The sequence below is a fragment of the Nymphalis io genome, chromosome 21, assembly GCF_905147045.1.
Source record: "Nymphalis io chromosome 21, ilAglIoxx1.1, whole genome shotgun sequence".
In the NCBI taxonomy this organism is placed as follows: domain Eukaryota; kingdom Metazoa; phylum Arthropoda; class Insecta; order Lepidoptera; family Nymphalidae; genus Nymphalis; species Nymphalis io.
The window spans coordinates 10,050,166-10,068,584 of NC_065908.1; the positions used below are offsets into that span (position 1 = coordinate 10,050,166).

At 31.8% G+C, this 18,419-nt stretch overlaps 1 protein-coding gene across 2 annotated transcripts in view; it reads right to left on the bottom strand.

Annotated features, from left to right (window-relative positions):
- The window catches only part of LOC126776724 (neurobeachin), a 474,955-nt gene that overhangs the window by 186,592 nt on the left and 269,944 nt on the right, over nt 1-18,419 (bottom strand). The window contains exons 9-14 of one of the 2 annotated variants that reach the window (XM_050499416.1): nt 15,937-16,083; nt 15,357-15,665; nt 15,022-15,129; nt 5,209-5,349; nt 3,807-3,949; nt 1,797-2,010 (exon numbers count right to left, since the gene is read on the bottom strand). In XM_050499416.1, coding sequence (XP_050355373.1) covers nt 1,797-2,010; nt 3,807-3,949; nt 5,209-5,349; nt 15,022-15,129; nt 15,357-15,665; nt 15,937-16,083 — 1,062 coding nt within the window. The remainder of the gene's footprint in view (nt 1-1,796; nt 2,011-3,806; nt 3,950-5,208; nt 5,350-15,021; nt 15,130-15,356; nt 15,666-15,936; nt 16,084-18,419) is intronic. The other variant, XM_050499418.1, reaches the window with a different exon arrangement.

Below are 18,419 nucleotides of genomic sequence, written 5' to 3' on the forward strand. Positions count from 1 at the left end.
GATAAAAGCCATTTTGCAAAATAATACATAGAAAATAATTATGAATTGTGTAGAAACAAAATGTTTATTTATGTGTACATAATACAAAAAAATGGATTATAGAGAAAAAAGTATAAATAAACCTTAACGTTAAATATCAATGTATTATATAATATTGGTGTTGTGCAAAATTTGGAAGATAAAAATATTAACGATAATAATAAAAATAAGGGTGTCGAAATGGAGGTGAAAAGCAAGAGGAGCGTGCGCTAACAACCATCGACAGGTAACCAGTTACCAACTCAGCGTCTATGTACAGTTCTTATAGTTAAAGAATCATTATATCAGCATCAGACCGATCGAAAGATATTTAATAAGAACAATTAGACATTCGTAGATAATTCTACCATCAGTGTACCTAATGCTAGTTATTCTACTTTATTTATTTTTACTTTAATTCCGATTATTGTCACAAGATAGCGCTGTTATCTCATACAAATTGCATTTAACGTCAATGCTATCGAAAAATTAAAAACTAGCACTGGGCACACCGGTATGAAAACAATTCTTTTCTTATATTTAGCAATCAGTCAATCATATCGTCATCATTTACCTTAAAATATTTATTATAAAAAAATAAACATCATATATAATTTATATTAATTAATATTATTATAATAATAATAACACTCCATTTAAAGTCATTCGTAATGGAGGTTAAATATTACTTGTTAACATACTATATATTTGTTCTTTATTTGCATATTTAATTAATTTGATCAAGTTGGAAAAGTTTAATTGTAATTATAATTCTAGCTGTGAGAGATTATAAATATTAATTAAGTTTCTCTTTAAAGATTCGAATAAACGTATTTTAAGTAACGAAATTATATTTTCAAGAGGTAAAGTGAATTTGAAAGTTTTTGTCTAAATTACTTTTTAATTTAATTAAGACAATTTAAGAAAAGAGACAAATGCGCTGTTTAATTGCACATAATTTTTAAACTAAACAAAATTAACAATCGATCTTTTGTACTCGTATCGAGTGATTAAAAATGTCTTGGGACTTTTGCTAACAAATTCTCAATAGCAACCAAAGGTTTCGAAATTGGAAGCGTATACATTCCCGTGTACCAGTAAGCGCGTAAAGCCAGTGACACAACGTCTAAACTCTGAAAGGCCGTGTCAGATTACCGTCCCGAGAATATGGTGCGCATCTTTTTTTGCGAAAACACGACATATCAAAGGGACATTATTATCATCATAGTATAGCGAGTATGTAATCAAAATGGTAGAAAGTATTTAAGTCGTGATGAATTATTTTATTTAAGTGTGTCACGACAATCTAAAAGAGAATCAGTCCTAACGTTATAAGAGTTAAGTTAAAATGATTCAAATTAAAATTGACTTAGGATAAAACATCCGGATTTTTTTTAAAGCAATTAACTTTTACCGTTAAATTTATGGTCCAATATACCTAGCTTCCCCATCCGTTACGGAGAGATTGCGAGGCCGAGGTTTCTTCGCAAATACATATTTTCTGACCGCTAATGTAAATTTACGCTTGGAATTTTCGTGGAAACGTTCTAAGTTTGAGAATAACTCCTATTACGTGGTCCACTGCAATCGTGTCTTATTTTTTCCTTCTCGCAATGAAGTAATAAAAATATGAACTATATAATTTATTTATAAGTATATATTACACATTACTGTCGTATATATTTATTATCTTATGAAATCTTACTTAAAACAACATCTTTACATAAATGTATAATTCCAATAAGCCAAAATACAAGCAAAAACAATGCCTCAGTTACCTGTTTCAAAAGCAAATCGGAATTAGGAGAACAGCAAGTTACAAGATGTTTCGTCAAATGCAGAAAGGAAGCGAGCGTGTCCGGGGTGAGGTGGTCGCGTCCGCAGCGCTGCAGCATGTGCGATATTACGAGGAAGCCGCGGCACTGCAGCATGTGCTGCTGCACCGTGCTGCACGACTCCACCAGCGAACACACGAAGCCGAGGAGTTTCGAACTGGGAACATTAATAACCGTAGTTAGTATTTTTACATACACAAAATATTAAGAAAATAGAAAAATCTTTATTTATTAGCATTCTTCGACTTTAATTTTTTTATTTTAAGCTTTAGTTAAAATGAAACTTTGTGTTTTTTATTAATGAAATATATCTCGTAGTCATTTTTAAACAATATGTAAAATATTTGAATACTTAGATAACTATAAGTAATTGAGAAGTAACACATTAACTGCGATAATATTTAACAGGATAAAGGCTTTGCCTTTGTCGGTAAGTCGCCTATTCCCCAGTCAGTCTACTTCCTTAGTGGTATTGGGAAAATCGATATGGATTAGTTACCCAATTTACCGTCAAATCGTTTGCAATTGCATTCCATACCAATGACCACACCATCGAGTGAGTCGAGTCGGTTAATAATTATTATTATTATTCAATAGTTGCCGTCAAACTTTAGTGAAGTCATCATGAGGATGCTATGTAGCACTTTATTTAATTTTTAATATTTGCTACCGTAAGTTATTTTTAAGGGAAAAGACTTATTTCATGCAAATTACGTACTGGATAATTTTACAATATATTGTTAAAAAGTATATAAACAATAAAAAAATATTTTAGTACATTTTTTACAAAACAAAAGAAAGCATTAACAAAAGACAATATTATTTCTTATTTTGCTTTGTCTACCCAGACAAAGCAAAATAAGAAATAATATTTTTATAGGTAAAATAGGACACGATATATTATATATTCAAGAATTTACCAAGTATTTGACACGCAATCCTCCATAAATATTAAGCGACCGAACGCTTCTATCATCACGGAGTATCGTTAAACCTCTCTAATCGTTTAGTTTAACCCTCGTTCATGTTATAATCTGTACTAGGGTGTCATGAGGCTTTGGTATGCATAAATTTGATTTCGGACAACGTTTAATACCAATTTGTGTCAAGCAGATTAAGCTTAGTGTTGTGCGTGACATTATTGCGATACACGCCTTTATAGTTACATAATAGATATTTAACTTTTTTTTTTGTATTATCTGGTAAGAAATACATTAAAAACTATGGCGATGATTTCTTGAATTTTAAAATAATTTCAAGTTAATTATAACAATAAAACAAACATATGAAATGGAGTAGACATTTTAGTTAGATCCATTAAATCCTCCTTTAAACTCCTCCTATAAATCCACTCGGCTAACCGAGGTCGACACCAGGCAATTAGTAGTTCTGAGGAGTTAGTTATTACCCGGTCGGCTCTAGACGGTCGGCTAACTCAGAGAGCGATTAGGTAACGACATAGAAAACGCATTTACCCCGGTTACGCGTCTCTTGATACTTGGAATATTAATGAATGGTCTAGGACTATCTAAAGTCAGTAATATTATTTAGTTTGGAAATTTTAGCACTAGTTTGTTGAGTACATAGAACTAATTTTGTAGACTCAGTCCTATTGCAACAGTAGTATCAGTTTGTCATACATTATTTTAGCTTTATAATAATTACAATAAGAATTCATTGTTTTATGTAGCAATTATCACGTTGTGACCTTATTTGATATTTTTAAACAATATAAAACAAACATAATAAATAGTTATCATATATAAATATATCATTGAAATATAGTGCCCTTACAAATTATTATTAGCATAACAATAATGCCAAATGATTTTTGACGATACTTATAAATATGATCGTTGTGTCCCTTTCTCTATTCCCCTGTTTATTCTACTCTAGTCAATGAAGAGACATAGAAAATCATTAGACCCGTATCAAACGACCAGGAGAACATACCACAGCATGGGATCACGTTTCGGGTCGGCGGCCGGTGCATCGTGCGGTAAGTCGAGCTGCGCGAACAGCGGAAACAAGACTTGTACGCCTCCTATAGAGTTGAGTGCACTGTGGATCGAATGTGTAACGACTGCCTTAACCTCCTGCAAAGACAAATATTACATCGATAAAAATATTGATGAAACGTAACCTGTTACCTGAAAATATGAAGAAAAAAAATTGACACATTAGTTAACTCAATTTCGTAAATACACTTTGGAGTAAGTAAATCTAAAATACTTTGGAAAAGAAATAATCACATATGAAAGCGGTTCGTACCTCGTGTAAATATTTTAAAAGAGGGTAGATACCGTTAACGTGACAAAGTAAGTACAAACAAGCATTCCATGTGTTGACACACACTTTCTTTGTAAAACTTTTAGATTAGGTGTTTCGGTCGTTGAATAAACTACTTCGTATGTTTTGAATGATACTGATCGAATTGTTTTGGGAAATCGGCAATGAGAAATAATGAAATTTTATAATTTCTATAATGTAATAAATTCGTTGCATAAATACGAACATAAAATGAATATCAATCATAATTTATTATAAATATAATTAACCTAAAATAAATATAAATTTTAATGGTAAAAATAAATAATAATAATAACATGTTATAAATATAACATTACTAGCTGACCCGTGCCCACTTCGTTGGGCGGTAAGCATTTTTACTTGTGATCGATTGGCCGAACATTAATTAAATTGTCTCGCGTATTTGATATTTTAAACTATCTCTTAAACTATGCAACGAAAAAACAAACTGTTAAAAACGAATTTTATCTAAACAAAATTTTCTAGGTAATAAAGCAATTTATTTTTAAATAGATTGACGTGTTGTATATGAAAAAAAAACCGTCTAATAGAAATATCACTTAATAGATTACGACACAGTCACGGTTCCCATGCCTATGTCATATTATGTTAATTAAATTTACTGCATATAATTATGTAAATTATATGCAGTAAAAGGTAAAAGGCTTTTATTTTAAACACCTGAGACGATAAGTTTACTTATCAACAACCTCACAAACTTTACCTCTTTATATTATTAGTATATATATATATATATATATATATATATATATATATATATATATATATATATATATGTTAAAGTCAAAGCTCCTTTCCGTTTAATTAGAGCATTTCTGTTAGTATGACCTAAAAAAATGAGTGACCGTTTGTATTAGAACATTATTTTGTTGATCAAAGGTAGTTTTGATCGGAATAGTATTGACTGTTTATACATTAGCATTTTGGAATAGTAACACGAGCTCAAAGGACGGGACTTTATAAACTATTTACAGAATTAATCAGTAATGTGCCATTAGGACAGCATGAGTGTCGAGTAGCTTACCTGCAGCATAAGCGCGTGTGGCGTATGCACAAAGTACGACACATTGCCTTTGGGAGCCGACTGCAAACATAGTTGACCGTCAGTTGCCACCGGATTGTACATGAACACTATCGCCGATGACAGTTTGCCGTCGTACAGCACCTGAATCGTTAAATGGAGACAGTTATAGACTGTGGCAGTATATCTCTTCCAATATACAATAACTTTAAAATAGGCAAAATAGAGGTAGACATATATTTACTGGATTCATAATTATAATATGTTTTCTAGCCAGCTTTTAAGCGTAAAAAGCTTTAATAGTTAGCTTCTGTATAAAATATAACTACATAGTTAAATTGTTAGTTTAACTCTTAGTATTATTAAAGTTATCAAAAAAAAAATACATAAATGAATACTTGTATATAAGGATTTACAAAACAGTATAATTAAACATTATACGTATAATTCAAAAGCAACACTGTTTCCACAAGGTTAAACGTAACAAAATTTACATTTAATTGCTTACATTACATTAGTGCGTCCCTTCTAGATCACACAACCTTTAGAGTTCTTTAATTATATAATAGTGTCGCCGTCACTTGACGTATTTATAAGATTTTAGAAATCCGAAGCATCATAAATCACATTTAATTATTACATTTAAAATTATTTTAACATTGTACTTCATTTATAGTGATCTATTATTACTTGTAACAGTTCAAGATGAAAATAAATTAAGCCAAATGTCATTTTAATTTATCTTTTCATCAATAGATGGCGTTAGATGTATTTTACATCGCGCTATAACAATGTTTTTTTGTAAGTACTTAATAAGTTTTTGTTAATTTATAATGTGAGAGAACAATTACACTATCCAAACTGGCAGTACATATACCACTGGGTAACCCCAAACGTCTAGCTAGTTCTCTTACAAGGCTGGAGATTCGAATGCCTCAGAATCGAATCCGGTAGCGTATAGCGTATTTGAAATCGCAATCGCCTTGATCCTAATAATAACATAATTATTGTGCCATAAAATATATATTAACAAGACAGAAAAGGACATAGGACATCTCACATCAAAGGCGGGCAAAGTCAGTTTTTTAAACTAGTATTGAATATCTTAAACTATTTGTACGTGATCGTCATCCAACCGTTTGAATATTTTCCATCTTTCTGAACAAGCACGACCTCTTGTTTAAGGTTATGTATATAAAAAGATACATAAGTGACCATTGCCAATGTTATTCGCAATAAAACACCAACGTATATTTAATATGAATTCAATGCAACGAAATATAACGAATAAATAAAAACTATTTCAAAATTAAATTTCAAATATACGTACGAAATATTAAATTTGTAATATCGTTGCGGTTAACAAATAATTATTATTTTCATTTGTGAACGTTATTGCAACATAAAATATATTTATTAGTAATACGCGTGTGTTCAACACGAGGTGAAATGACGCGCGATTTAATCAATTGAGTTTTGCGTTTGGAACTAAGCTGTTCAAGCTTATTAAGCCTATATCTAGTTCATTTAGTCACAATAGCGAAAATACCAATCAAATATCGAGAGGTCACCACCGCCAATAGACGTTGACACCGTTAGGAATATTAAAACTAGCTGTTGCCCTCGGATTCGCTCGCGCTTAACTATAAGGAAAGGATAAATGATAGTTTGAAAGTCTGTGGTTTTAAAATAAGGGGCATGAAATGTCATTCTGGTTAGAAAAAGTAAGTTAAAGGGTTTTTTTTAGATTGATGATTATTCGTTTTATGATCATACGTTAAACAAAACTATTCAAACTCACGAAAAACTTTATTTATAATTAATAATCAAAGCACCTCTTAGTAAACAGAGCTCACTATGCAACATAAAAACTATGCATGTGATAACACTACTCACTAAAATCAGTGCTGGCCATGTTCAACGAAGGGCAAGGCAATGGGAGTTTTGATTGTCATGGGGAAGCACACTTTAAGAGGGAACTATATACTTTCAAATTCGAATGATATATTCTCATGGATGGTATTCTTGGAATGAAAACTACCTCTCCTCGGGCACATCCTAAAATAAATCTGCAGAAATTGAGGGTTGTGTTGAGGGGCGAAGACTATCAATTAAGTGGTGCACATGGTAATAATGGAATACATTTTCTTTATAAAAACTTCACTAACATATAGAATTTAAATTAAAAAAGTATTACTTCTCCCTAGAAAATATTGATATTAAGACATTGTGTATTTCGCATACATTATTTAGACCCAGAGGTATGTGAATGAAGTTTTTTAAGCGAATATGTACATACGACCGTTCTTACGACTAAAATAAAACTAAAAAATTTGACACCCGTTTGGGTGGAATTTCTACAAAACTTTGAAATAAATGAATATAAATTCAATCAAGAAACACAAATAGTAAATTTCGACCAGATCGGATTTTTTATTTTTTTATTTTTATATTAATGTTTCAAGTCCATTTCTCCCGTTTGGAGTTGAATTTCTATGAACGACGAAATATGATGCATTTATTTTTAATCAGTTTTAATTTATTTTTAATATTAAATATCATTCTTCTAACATCAAAAATGATGGAATCCGCATACAATCTTTCAACCCCTATTTTACCTTCTTAGGGGGTAAATTTTCAAAAACACTGAAATACATATTTATTTATTTATAACCAGAAGTTTGTATATGAAATTGCATGCCTTCTTACTTCAAAAATGATAGGTTTCTATACAATCGTTCATCCCTTATTTTAACCCTTTAGGGGTGGAATTTCCAGAAAAGGATTCTTAGTGGGTGTTTGCATCATAAAATGAAACAACTGCCAATTTCAAGTTCCTAACCCCTGTAGGCTCTGCATTAATGTATCAGTCAGGAAAAGTCAGTTGTAAGTTTTTTTTTTTTATAGGATAGGTAGGCGGACGAGCATATGGGTCACCTGATGGTAAGTGGCCAACATCCATAGACATTGGCATTGTAAGAAATGTTAACCATCGCTTACATCACCAATGCGCCACCAACCTTGGGAACACTGCACATCTCAAACCGGAACACAAGAATACCAAGCACTGCTGTTTTGCGGTAGAATATATGATTAGTGGGTGGTACCTACCCAGACGAGCTTGCACAAAGCTCTACCACCAGTAAATTTTGATGAAATAAAGATTAAACGAAACCTCGAAATACTTTTTTAATAATTTAGTTATTTCAAATTGTAATTTTTAGCCGTTTCTGAGATTAGCCTTGACAAACAGACAGACAAAAATAAAAAAGAGACTGTTTTGGTAAGTCGCAAATAGCCACCTTAACTTTAAAAGGGGCAGTTATTTTGAAGTCACAGACAGACACTTCAATTTTATTTATATGTACAGATTCCTTACATCGCCAACGCGCCACCAACTTTGATACACTCACCCTTCCAACCGGAACACAGCAATACTAAGTATTGCTGTTCGGGTGTAGAATATGACGTGATCAGTGGCCGGTACCTACCACGACGCGCCTGTACAGAGCCCCACACCACACCACAAAATATTCTAATAGCATGATTTTATTTTAATTAGAATTATTTCTGTTTAAACAAAATATTGATACACTGTTGTAAAGACTGTACAAAGTTGTTAAATAAAAAAATCAAGTTCAAACGAGCAAAGTTTCAGCGTAAAAAGTAAATGAACGCTATTATGGCCACATTTCGCCACCCGCAGTAATATTTCCTTAACGAGATTACAGAGAAAACTATGGAAGTTTAAAACTCAACTCCGAGCTTTGTGAGTTAGAGTTGGCTGGTGTTTCAAACATTTTATTGACTTTTGGGTTACCGGTAGTTAAGTTAAGCGATAAATAGTTTCATCAACTTAGTATGTGTCGATTTTTATGGTGTATAAACAAATTGTTGCAACATTAACAAACTAGCTACTTAACATAAGTTATTAAGGTAAACAGGTTCAGGGCCTTTTTTCATAATTTTGTTAAATTACTTTTTAAAATAGTTTTACAATAAATAAAACACAGTTCCTCTTTTCAAGAGAAGACTTAGACTTTAAAGTTAGTGTTAATAATAGTAGTTAAAAATTAATATTAATGATTGCGATTGATACATTTTTCTATAGCCTATTTAAATCACAGGAGCTTTCATTTCGGCGAATTTGGCACCAAAAAATTGGTATACATGAGTACGTAGTTTAGGGAAAATAGTGTTGTGTTAAGCCGAGATGGCCCTGTGGTAAGAACGCGTGAATCTTAACCGATGATCGTGGGTTCAAACCCGGGCAAGCACCACTGAATTTTCATGTGCTTAATTTGTGATTATAATTCATCTCGTGCTTTACGGTGAAGGAAAACATCGTGAGGAAACCTGCATGTGTCTAATTTCACTGAAATTCTGCCACATGTGAATTCTACCAACCCGCATTGGAGCAGCGTGGTGGAATAAGCTCCAAACCTTCTCCTCAAAAAGAGGAGAGGAGGCCTTTAGCCCAGCAGTGGGACATTCACAGGCTGTTACGGCAGTGTTGTGCTATAAAAAATGATACATTAATCTATTTGTAGTGCATAATATAGCGCACGGAATACGGAATACGTAAATAAGGTTTGTTTATGGTTTTTATAATTATGTTTATTCAACAAACTCACTTGTTGTAGAACGTAGGATAAATTTAGAGCACACTCAGCGACAACTTATAACTTTATGTTATGAAAGAAAAGTTAAAAATATATTAATGATAGTAGTTGAAGGGATCGACAGACTCGAATAGGAATCGAAGCGAGTTAGGAAGCTTTCGAATTTTCCTTATTTATCAAGGAATGTTTTTTTTATATAAAATGTACGAAACATAAGGTTAAAACGCGATACGACTTGCTTTGCTTGTAGTGTTGTTCGTTCGAACTTAGTATTGAGAAAAATAGTTTATTTTACAAGATTTTATTTAACTTCACCTGTAAGAATGTTGCAAAAATGTTGCAAATTAATTTTAAGCCAGTTCCAACCAAACAATTAAGCTCATATTTTGTACACAATTGCAGAGCTGGTTGCGACACGATCTTGTAACGTAAATTTTATTCGTTTTAATATGTGGAAATAAAAAAAAAACCGTTTTCCAAAAATAATAGATCAATATTATTAAATGAAAATTAAAAGTACTCGCAAAGGCCTACTTGAATAAAGATATTTTGTTTGCTGAGAGCTTTTTTTTTGTTTGAACTACCGATTGGATTTGAAAAAAACATTAATGACGTTAACCCAAAGCTCAGGGAAGAGTTTTTTACATCACGCTAAGTCCCACGGAGGTGAAGCGGGAACATTCAAATTGAAAACGGTGAAATAACACAGAGCAACTAACAAATCTGTTATTTGACATATATAAAAACAAAGACGTTTCAATGCAAAATGTGAATTGCTATGAGAAGAGTTGATATTAGCTCATGTTAGTGTTTGGTTATATTTTGTTTATTTATTTTAATTTAAATAATATATTATTAAGTCGATATCGCATTAACGAATGAACTATTTTGTCGTATTAAGTCTTTTCAAATTAACTACTAATTTACATAAACTTCCATCCCCGTCCACAAAGGACAAAATTTAAAACACAAACAGAAAATAATCTTTAGAAATTCTTATATTCATTTTCTCTGAGTTATCCCGCTTGTAACGTAGGGAAGGGAGAATTTCTCCCATTATCCCGCGCACATATGACCCTCCTTCACAGTTAACGTAATTTCATTGCGAAATGTAGAATGTCTAGTTTCTTAGCTCGAAGCTTATGCATTCTGAAGAGTTCTTAAATTGCCACTAAAACATCTCGACTCTGAAATTTGTGGATTTTAATAGTTTTCAACGACTTACTCGTAGACATATAAATATAGTTTTGAATGAATAAATCATGATTTGCTTACGAATTTTAGATATTATAGATGCTGATTTAGTACAACAAAATTATAATTCGTAAATAATAAAGGTGTAATGTTTAAAGTCGATACGTTTTATTCAAATATACTTTTTATTATACAGATGTGTATAAAAAAAGGAAATTATTATATGGTCGCTTTGCCATCATCGCAAAGATACTAAGTAAGGCAATTCGCCTTCAAAGTGAAATAAGAGAGTAGCAAAATTATGAGTAGAAAGAAGAAGAAAACATATTTACATATTTGATATACTCATAAAATTTATTTTTCATAGTTACCACTATTGAAACACGCGTATTATGTTTTTTTTTTTCTTATTAATCAACTATTTTAATAGTTTATTAAAAATGCGTAATAAATCATATAAATATTTTTAGCGCGTTTTACAATGTAAAATAATACTCATCTGTTTTTAAATAAGTAGCCGAGTTGCGTCTTTCGATTCGAAATGCGTACACAATTGCTACTAACATGTTTAGTTAATATTTGATTTTACGCTCGTTTCCCGTTTGTGATACCGACTGACGATCAGACAATTTGCCTGCCGGCGTCAAATGGAGGATTTAATAGCGTGTTCATAAAATGATTGTAATAATGTATAATAACTTTAAAGTAAAATTATTCCATTACTTGATGACGATGATGAAAATGTTGTAGTTATAAATTTTTATTATATATTTTATTTTGGAATAATAATAACAATAGGTAACACTAATTTACTAAATTATTTTATAAACTATAACTCGGCTATTGTTTCCGTTTTTCTAGATTTCGTTAATGTTCATTTTTCGTACCGAAGGAACGCTTATTCAATATAAAGTAATAGAATCCTTGTCGATTTCGATGAAATTTTGTAAAACTAGATTTTTTATAACAGACTTATTGAAAGAACTATGTCAAAAGAAATAAGACCTGGGTATTTTGCGATAAAAAAATAACCATTAAAAAAAACAACACATTTAATAAATCTCCCCAAATCACGTTAATTTAACTTAAAGCAGTATTCATAAGATAGCTGGCGCTACCGGGATCACATGCTTTATGAGATGAGTTCGAAATGCCGGAATTCGTTATCATGGTAATTAATTTTAAAAATTCAATTAAGAAGTTTTATTAATAATTCTACCAAACGGAAAAGTCTGTTTGAAAAGCGTTTTGAAACAAACATATAATAAATATAGAACACATCTTCATTAATACGAACACAATAAATTGTGTAAATTTAATTTGTAATACTACTGTAGACTAAGAAATACTTTACAAAATAACCCCCAGAATAATAATGGTAATAATTCAATATCTCCGACTTCAAATATTATTTATATTTTTATCGTGACGTAAATAGCAAACAGATGAGGTACCAGGCTTGCATGAATAAAAAAGAGGTGCTGGCCTTCTCTTTTATTTTTTGTTGAGTGCACTACGGCCTTCCCGCGCCGTTTCGCTTTGAATATTTCAGTTGTCGTACAACCTTCAATCAAGGATCTTCCCTTGAGGGACCTAATGCTGTGTATCACAAAGAGAAAAGAAAAGTCCCTTTTTCTTTAATATATTTCCCTAATGTAAACGGAAACGTCTATTTCGAGTAAAAAGCGAAAACGGTAAGTTTTCCCTTTATCTAAATTCTTCCTAAAAATACATTTCATTTGTAAAGTCTATTTTTCTTATGCCAAGCTTATTATTTTAACTAGCAGCTGTGTCAAATTTATGATATATTATAGAAACTATAAAGCCATTCTATGTTCCTCAATTTGGCTATTATACATTTACAATATGTCATCTGACACGAGCAGTGTCCTTGAACTTCAAGTAAGAGATGAATAATAAAGACCAATTATTATTATTGGTACTTGCCTAGGATTAAAACCACAATATTAGACATCAAAGTACTTTTTTTTTTATAGAATAGGAAGGTGGACGAGCATATGGGCCACCTGATGGTAAGTGGTCACCAAACGCCCTTAGACATTGGCATTGTAAGAAATGTCAAACATCGCTTATAGCCAATGCGCCACCAACCTTGGGAACTAAGATTTTATGTCCCTTGTGCCTGTAATTACACTGGCTCACTCACCCTTCAAACCGAAACACAACAATATCAAGTATTGCTGTTTTGCGGTAGAATATCTGATGAGTGGGTGGTACCTACCCAGACGATCTTGCACAAAGCCCTACCACCAGTAAAATACAAAACTTAAAACTTACATAAAGTTAATAATAGAAAAAAAAATCTAACTGTTAATTCTCATACCTACTTAAAGAAAACGATTTGTTTAAATAAAGAATATATATACTTTTAAATCAAAATATAACGTACATTATTTAAATGTACAGTAAATTAAAACAATTCACGATAAATCTTTACGCTTAAGCAGACATTCAGTAAAGTAACTTCACATCGGCATATTTTCAAGCACTTCATAATTACAATCTCTTTCCGAGCGATTTAAATGCAGCGAAATTACCCTAAACCGCATCGTTTCAGCGGAATTATAGTCCTTATTTCTACTTGTTTAAGATCTAAATATCACTGCAAATGAAAAAAACGTTAAAGAGTACACACGTAAGCCATCTCCTACGATGGAAACAGACGGAAGGAAACACGTCGTCACGGAAACTCGCTTCCCGCGGAACACAGTTATTACACATAGAGGTAACATTAAATATAAAACCATTTCGTACTCGGTTGCGAGTCAGTAAAGATCACGCACTTGCTATTCTTATAGTCATTACATTATACATATACGAGAATGTCGAGCATTCTTCAGGGTTAAATGTCAGTTTTGTAATATTATATAAACCCTTGTTGGAAAGAAAACCTGACATGGCAATATTACATATAGAGTAAATATTTTAATTTAAAGGCAGATATATTATAAATGTTAGATGAAAACTCTCATGGGTAGACTAAATTCTGACTATCAATGTCTGGGTGATATTAATTTCGATTTAAAAAATGAAGTCTAATTTTAAAATATCAAAATGAAAATCAAATCAACAAAAATCCAAAATATTTCAAATATAAATTAATTTCATCCGAGTTAGTGAGAACAATTGCTAATGTATTCTATTTGTTACAAGCAGTATTATTTATAAAGCTCCGAAATCTCACTCCCCTCTTTTGTTTGAAACTTGTACAATCCAGCGACATTGAAACAGTAAATAACTTTTGTAAAAGCGCTGTTACGTTTAAAAGATCCAAGTGTTCTTAACAAATGGCAGTCTGAAACTCGTTCTTGAAGCAACAAATTTGTTTAAAAGTGTTTAAAGAATTCAACTCTTTCAACAATCGGACAGGTTTGGTAACAACATGGACAAAATACGCGCTCTATTTTAGTTTTTTATGACATTTGGCCCAAAAAATATTAAGTTTGTACTATTTATTACACATTTAGCTTGACTTCACATCTTATATGCGTTATTATTTTATGTAGTCTTTGTTTTTAAAACATTGAAATGTGTATAAATATAACGGATAATACGATACATATAAGATACGACTATTCATTGAAATTTTTGTATGTTCTTTTAGTATATTTGGCCTGTGAATAATAAAACGTCTAACAAACTAAAGCCCTGACCAAAATGTAAAATATACAAAGCAATCTTCGTCCAATTGTCGCGCTCTGGTCGGATTAACTTCAAAGACGTCTTTTGTCCTCGCCAGCTGTCCTTTGTTGTTTTTAATGTACCTCAAAATGGAAAATTATTTATCTTGGGAGTTAATACAAAAGTGCCTATTTTCTTAAGAAAATCCCCGACAATATCAGTAAATCCTAAGCATGCGATTTATTACCTTCTTCATTAAAAATACCAGGACCACAGTATATTAGAAGAGTGTTACTTTAATGTACTCCCGCGTTCAACCGCTTGTTAGAGCCCTAAGACCTTGTAATGACAGTCTTACTTCATGAATATTTTGTGTCGGATCGTGGATGAGGTCACCGTAGCGGTCCACCCGTATCTCAGTGGCCGGCAGCGGGATGCGAGCTTCGCCATCGAATCGAAATTGACCCTGGCACCACACATAAAACAGTAACAAAACACTATTACGGTGTTATAAACACAATGCGTGTCAAGTGCGAGAAAATCTTTAATTCGTTAAAGACCAAGATTATTTTAACCTAAAATAAAAAAATTAAGAATCTTTAACGAGCCAAAACATTTTCTGTCTCTACAACCAGAAGCGAAAAAGACAAACAAATATAAACTCAATAGGGGCGAGCGGCGCGACATGCTTACACGCTTGCATGCTTCAATATCTACGAGCAGAGTTGCATGCGCAGCGGCCACTTCGCGCGCCTCGTCTGCCAATCGGCGCCCGCGAGGCGTTGAATCTTCTTTAATAACTACACAAGCTTCTTCACTTTCTGCCGCCTTAGTATCTTCGTCTCGCGAAGCGGGCTCGGGGGATTGGGTTTCGGGAGTTTGGGGTTCGCTTTCGGGAATGGAAGGAATTTCAGCATCAAGCTTGGGAGCGGCCGTCTCGCTCACCCTTTTGTGATTCTCCGGTAAACTGATGTTGCATTCGTTGTCGAAACGGAATTGACTCTGTGTCCAAAGTTAGCAGGAAACAAACACAAATCAAGTATTTAAAATATAAATATATTATTATATTGTATACACGAACAATTATTATAAAACATAGTTTTTAATTTATTACGTTTGTATCGTTTTATCTGTAGTATTTAAAATAAATGGAACTATTTTAATGTTTAAATCTAAAATAATTAAATAAAAACCAGTAAGTACATTTTTAACATTTCAAAGGACTTTTTCATAAAAAAAACCAATGTTACTCATAAGTTATAATTTGTTTTACCTTATAGCCGGGCCCGAGTCTATGCATGGCGCAAATTTGGTGTGTGGTGAGCGCTTCGCCGAACAGGTAAATGGCCGCCATCTGACCGCAGAAAACTCGCTCCTCATCCAACTCCGCAGTCGCACCGATGTAGCATTTGTCGAAAGGCTGTCGTAAAAAATACAAAAACTTAAATGAAAGAATGTTATTTTTGAATAAAACTTATTTAAATATATTTAAATTGCTTTTCATCGAAATTCTAAAGCATTATTTTTTATTTTAAAAATACTTTATTTACTTTAGAATTTCAGTGAAAAACTATGTATATTTAAATTAGTTTTCTAAAATGTTTGATATTGAGTAAATTATAAAATCAATAGGTAAAAGGAAATAATAATAATAAAAAAAGTTTGTTTAGGTCCAAAAAGAAATCGATTTTTTCAAAAATGCAATATACTCGTATAATCTCAATTATTTTAATAATATATTAATATTGATATTTTAGATACAAACAGTGATAAACATTGTATAAACACTAGAAATATTTGTAACACCGGGTTTCCGTCTCCGCAAAGTCAATTCATCCTTCCCTGGGCAAGGTGTTCGCTTTTATGATAAAATTCCTCAACCTTTGCGAATTGATAAAATTAAAATTATATGTGAAGATAACTTTATTAATAAGGCGTATATCTCAACAAAGGATATATATATATATAAATAATAATTAAATTGCATTTAATTATACATGTAACTTGATTGTCAAAAAAGAGTTACCAAATATCGAGGCTACATTCCGAACTGGTATTAACTTTTAATTTCATTAAGTAAAATGATGATTCAAAACTGCTCGTAGCTGCTGCTCAAGTGCCTACTTGAATAGAGTATATTTTGATTCTATTTGATTTGATAACAGTATGTCCATCTATATAATAAATGTACACAATGTGTAATATCCACTTGAAATGTTCTTACACACGCCTCATTTCCCTATTTCATTAAACGTTACACAACCGATACATGCTCGAAGATATATTTGAGGATGTTTTGGTATTAGCGCACTTGCAAAAAATTATAACATGAAATTTAACTAATGAGTTGTGTTTTTTCGTTCGCTCGAAGTATTAAAAACTAAATAAATTATGTAATTAATTTTTTAACTGCACTTTTTAATATTTTGAATCTTACACCTGTTTTTTTAAGTATAACTTAACTTCATTATAATATAATATCATTGTTGTAATTAAATTCAATATTTTTGGTCATGTAATTTGTTTAAAGTTGAAACTTATCGCGGATTATATTAATATTTGGATGTACCATATTACCCATTATATATTTGCTCATTTATTTTTCGACAAAGTATAATTACAATAATATCAAAATATTAAACTAAACGTCAATTGTAAGTAGTAATAATTCGTATCATATTAGATATTATATCAAATATTGTCACAATAATAATATTTATTCGCATAGTTCACGATAAACTATAAACATCTATATTATAAAGATAAAAGTATAATATAAGTATACCTAGTAATAAGTCAGCAAAATATATTTAATATGTAGGTACAGGCTGTTTATGGCTTCGTAATGAAGTCATCAAGAGGTTAAACGAAGCATACAATATTAAGTCAGTTACAATAAGCTCCTTCAAAGTTCCGAATAAATTGTAATAAAACGTTTGCATGAAAGAGGAAATATTAAAATGCACAACATCTTATAAAAAAAAATTGGATTTTCATATTAATATATTTAGTAACCATTTGACAGATCACCGCTACTTATTCAAGAATTTGTTTGTATTTGATTTTAACTCCCAGTCAGATTAAGCCGATCACCATGACAAATGGTATATATGCCCAGGTAGAACGGCTGCCGAGTTTAACAGCAATATATAAAATTAAAACGTTTTAAAAAATATATGAATACTACATGTTTATTAGAAAGCCGAGAGGCCCAGTGATAAGAGCGCGTGAATCCTAACCGATGCTCGTGGATTCAAACCCAAACAAGCCACTGAAATTTCATGTGCTTTATGTGTGATTATAATTCATCTCGTGCTTGTTGGTGAAGGAAAACATCGTGAGGAAACCTGCATATGTCTAATTTCACTGAAATTCTGCCACATGTGTATTCCACCAACCCGCATTGGAGCAGCGTGGTGGAATAAGCTCTAAACCTTTTCCTCAAAAAGGGAGAGAAGGCCTTAGCCCAGCAGTGGGACATTTACAGGCTGTTACTGTTACTGTTGTGTCTTTAGCGCACTACATATTTATTTCATAGAATACAGAAAGGTATCGAATTGTATTTATACGTAAATTCTGATATACATCAGATTATACATTGATCCCTATCCATTGATTATAAATAATCACTTTCAAAATGATCGGGTTCTGAGCTCAGCCGTTCACGCCCATTTAAAGCAATCCTTTGTATAGTTGGAGATAAATAGATTTGTTTTTATCACCAATCTGGATTCCTCGATAACGCTGCTATTAACG